At 40.3% G+C, this 4,807-nt stretch overlaps 1 protein-coding gene across 1 annotated transcript; it reads right to left on the bottom strand.

The window, feature by feature from the left end:
* Positions 1-1,538: 1,538 nt before the first annotated feature.
* On the bottom strand, positions 1,539-2,403 carry LOC103673088 (keratin-associated protein 13-2-like). Its single transcript, XM_008701807.2, has one exon. It carries the CDS (start codon positions 2,354-2,356, stop codon positions 1,829-1,831), a length of 528 nt encoding a protein of 175 aa, XP_008700029.1. The 5' UTR covers positions 2,357-2,403; the 3' UTR covers positions 1,539-1,828.
* Positions 2,404-4,807: the final 2,404 nt, after the last annotated feature.

Genomic DNA, 4,807 nt, shown 5'->3' with positions numbered 1-4,807 from the left:
TACTTTTTTAAAAAAGATTTTATTTATTCATTTGACAGAGATAGAGACCATCAGCGAGAGAAGGAACACAAGCAGGGGAAGTGGGCGAGGAAGAAACAGGCTTCCAGTGGAGGAGCCTGATGTGGGGCTCAATCCCAGAACGCCAGGATCACGCCCTGAGCCAGAGGCAGACGCTTAAGGAGTGAGCCACCCAGGCGCCCCTGATTTTAATTACTTTAAACAAAAAGAAGAATTTATTGGCCCATATAATCAAGTACATGAAGGGCTAGTAAGCTGGCTTAAGGGATGATAGAAACCAGAGGCCCCTGTATCACCAAGAACTTTTATGTCCCTCTTCTCTATTCCTCTATTTCTGTCTCTTGGGATGTTTCTGTGCACAAAAGACCTGGTTCCCACGCATCCATGCTTAATACATTATTGTCTTGGGTATAAGAGAAAAGGAGCCCTCTTCTCTCAGCTTCAATTAGGAAAAGCTTGAGGAAAATGTATCAGGAAAGACAAATCAACAAACACTCATGGCACATGATTGGAGTACGCAGTAAATCTTCGTTGGTGATTTCTCCCATTCATGATGAGTTGTCACTAAATATGTTACGAAAAAGTTTTAACTGAATTGTAACACTACATTTAGCCTCTGAGACAAAAACTTGCTCGTATTAAAAATAAACACAAAGGGTGTCCTGCCTCGGATCTGCATGGTATCCTACAAGAATATGTCTGCTTTTCACTACCACCACGGAGTAGTAGGTCCCAAGGATACCTACATGGATTATAAGATTCAGAACATTGAAAGTTACCTAATCTTACCTCCAATTCAAGGCAGAAGTCACTAAAACAAACAAACAAACAAACAAACATGGGATTATTCATCTTCTACTTGTTGAGAAACTGAATAGCTTCAAAGTACCCCAGTCGTAATAATTTTGTAAATTTATAACTCACAAATTTATATTTCTTTATAATAATCCAAGACATTTCTCCCTATAACTCTTTCCATTCCTCACAGTTTTAAACTTAAGACTGTTTATGTCTCTCTCTTACACACACACACAAACGCACAAATACACACACACTGAATAACCCATATTTCTATATATTTAAAGACAATCATTATGTCCTCCAACCCCTAACACTTCGTATTTTCTCCTTTTCATATCAATATATCAGATTCATTCAAATAATTTGTCTATTTTCTAAATGCTTTTTCACCTGGTTAACATTTCTGGACAAATTCTAATTCAATACTGCTTTGAAAATGTAAACTCAAAACCAGAAAAGCGTAAGATGTCCTCACTGAAAACATGATGAGAATGTTGTCTTTATATGAGCATACTCTCAATAAGAAAAATCCTACCACCCTTAGAAGACACGCACACTTATTATGTCAGTCAGTACACTGCCTAGAGAATTTCATCACACACTAGTCCTGATGCCATTTCCTAGGGAAATCCAAATGTATTTCCTAAGGAGAGTATTCTGAGGGTCCAGATAGATCACAAATCAGACTTTGAAAATCAATAAAAAACAATGAGGACATATCAGATGCATGAGTCAGAGTTTATTAGGTCAAACAAAACTGAACTTCCATACATTCTGTAAGAAGAATTTATGTAATTCTGAGTCAATTGTTCAAAATTACAGGCACACGCTTAATATTTTAGTCGTTTGTAAACCTCACTGTCTGAAGGAATTAGTCTATCAGCTGGTACTTGATGCCAGACAAAGGGTGAAGAGCTGGCGGTGAGACGCATTAGCTAACATTACTGAAAAACCCTATGGCGGCAGCTCTATGTAGAGACTGAAATACTTTGCTCAAAGGGTCGGAAGCTCAGCAAGCCGGTCTACAGAAAGCTGATCTGTAGGTTGGCCTGTAACAAGAAGACTGGCAGCTCCTAGAAGCCAAGTAGGTTGGGTGCCAGAATCTGGACCCACAGCCCAGAGAAGGGAAGCCAGAGACTCCATAACTTATGGATCTGGAGTCCTGGGATCCACAGCCCAGTGAGTAGAAGCTTCTGGATCCATAGCCCAGGGAACGGTAGCTGCTGGACCCAATGCCCACAGACCCAGAGCAAGTCGTCTGGCAGGGAGTGCAGAGCGTGGAGGTCCTTGGGCGGTCGCAGGACGTCTGGCAAGGTCTGGACACCACACAGGATGTCTGGCAGCTGGTGGGCTCACAGCAGGTCTCCTGACAGCCACTGGAGAGGGAGGAGCCCTGTTGGCAGGTGCTGGGAGAGCAGGGGTCAGTGCGGTAGACCAGGTTGCTGGGGCAGGAAAAGCCACAGGAGGAGCTTGGGGAGCGCTGGTATCCCCCAAAGGAGCAGGAGGAGAAGTTTCTAGAGCAGCAGTTGTAGGACATGTTGGCAGGAGATGTGAATTCAGCTGAGTGACAGTGAGGAGATGCTCTGAAGTTTCAATGCTGTGGTCTGGACTCCAAGTTATATATACTCTAAGAAGTGGGTGTGTCACCGTCCGGATGCTCCCTCCTCCTCGCTTGTCGTTTTATTCAAGAATGCCTCTCTAGGTTATTGCTTAACCCTAATTTATGACATCTTCACATAGTTAATTGTGCTTCAATCACTCTGATACATTTTGGAAGAAGCTACTCAGTTTCTCTGCCCAGGAATTCTCTGTGATTTGACCTTTGAAGTGATACATCATCACGCTTCCAAATACCCTCCCCCTTTTTATCCACGTGGACTCTGAGTCCTTGTCCCACCAAAGGGACTTGCATAAACTTTTCCTTCTCTTCCGCGAGGCTATCAGGAGCATCAGTGGTTACTGTTCAACATATTTTGTCCTTTTCTTCATAAACATATAACAATGGATTTCTCCAAATACTAACTATACTCAGCAGTCTCAACAATCTATCAGTGGAACCTTTTACTCTTTCTCTATTTGAGTTAATCCGTGTGATTACTGATATCTATTAATTTAGTTTAATTAAATTGTGCCTTCTTTGGCAAAGCATTGCCTTTTCTGTGATACGCTTGACTTTGTCCTGTCTTGAGCTCACCACTGGAATTAAGGGGGTACGGATATCATCCTTGTTGACCATGTCAATGGACTTCCTTAAAGGGAATGGAAGCCTAAAATGCTTCCTTAGGGGATGCTCTTCTAGAAACAAACACAGCCCTTTGAGTGAGACTTTAAGTAGAAGGGTTTGCTGGCACTGAGTTTCTGCATGTATTTTCTGAGAAGCATATCCTGCAGCGGGCCCTATTCTCTGCTTGTGTCCTAACCCAACTCAGTTTTTTGTTGTTGTTGTTTTGCCTTATTTCTTGGTGAAGGGGCACATTCCTCATTGCTGTTACTAATTTATATCTCAAATTATATTTCAGGAATTAACATCTAATATTTTCTGAAGCAACTAACTTGAAGTATTAGAGCTACATGGGTCTTTAATGTCTGTGGTCAACCCACACATTGAAAAATTATGCCTCAGAGAGGTTCAGTAAATGCCTCCTAACTGCTAGGAGAGATAGGAGCTGTAACTACAGTCTCCTTGTGCAGTCAAGATCCAAATTCTCTGCAAATATAAAAGCTAATTTAACTTTAACTTGTCTCAGAAAAGAATCTATTAAGCTTATTTATACTGAGATATAAAAGCCTAATAAAGCCTTATTTACCTCTCCTAAGAATATTTGCACTGAATAGCGTTCAACAGTAGAAATCCATGCATCACTGATCTTTATGCATTCAAAGTATATTTTACCTTCCAGCCCATGAGAGAGAAAAGAATCTGGATAACCCATACTTAGATTAATGAAAAACGAAACAAACAAAAAAGAAGAAGAAGAAGAAAAAGGGCTTCTTCTTATCTGGTTTGTGCCCATTCGTCTTCTTTAGAGTCTGACATTTTATTTGGTTTAACTAAGGGGAATGGCATTTACAATTGTCATTGAAAAGAAAGCTCCTCAACTACCTGAAAATTAACTTGCTGAATTCCAAAGCACGCTGCTTCGGAGCACTTAGTTACTTTGTTTTATGATTATCTCTCCCATGCAGAATCCAAAGTGTGGCATGCATCACATGAAGTGCCCTTGTGCAATACTTAAACCATCACTCTGATTCACTGAAGTAAAATAAGTTATGCTTTATGAATGGACACCTATTAAATTTACTAAAGAAGTACGTGCCATCCCCAGCACGTGGGGTTCCTTAAAATGCCAGCCTTTAGCTCCTTTAGAATGCACACTATTTCCTTCTTCCTCTTCATAGTTGATTCTACTAAAAATAAATAGATACATAAAAAGACTTTCTAATATCCAGAAGTTCCTGCTTCTCCAGGCCAGCTCCCCATGCCTGGGAATGAACATGAAACTTACTCGGAAATAAGTCATTCCAATTAACACCGCCCCACACCCATTCCTAATTAGGTGAACACTTTTCGTTAGTCATTCGTGCACTTTGTACAGATACTAGTGAATAACCCATAAATGCTAATAAACGTGTCCCTCTGAAAGCAAGAAAAAGCAAAGCAAAACTTGAGTGTTTTTCATAGTTCAGAAGTGGATCCTGGAACTAATAAAACACTCTGAGTACTACTCTGCAAATACAGGCAGTTTTTAAGGAAAAAAAATCGCTGTCTGGGTATGTCAGAAGAAAACTGTTATATTGCAATTTTGTTTTGAAATGGAGAAATACCAATACCACATAGACTAAACCAGCATTAGAGGGCTCGTTAGCCACAAGTAACTTTATGATCTGCATTACTTGATTATTGATTATTTTTCCAGGTCATCAGATTTATGTAGTTCAGTCTTCAAACTGACAACCCCTTTTGCAATGCTTTCAGAAATTTTTGAAT

This window comes from Ursus maritimus, unplaced genomic scaffold (assembly GCF_017311325.1).
Source record: "Ursus maritimus isolate PB19 unplaced genomic scaffold, ASM1731132v1 scaffold_4, whole genome shotgun sequence".
NCBI classification, from domain to species: Eukaryota; Metazoa; Chordata; class Mammalia; order Carnivora; family Ursidae; genus Ursus; species Ursus maritimus.
The sequence above is the reverse complement of the archived record's forward strand: the minus strand, read 5'-3'. Positions and strand labels throughout refer to the sequence as shown.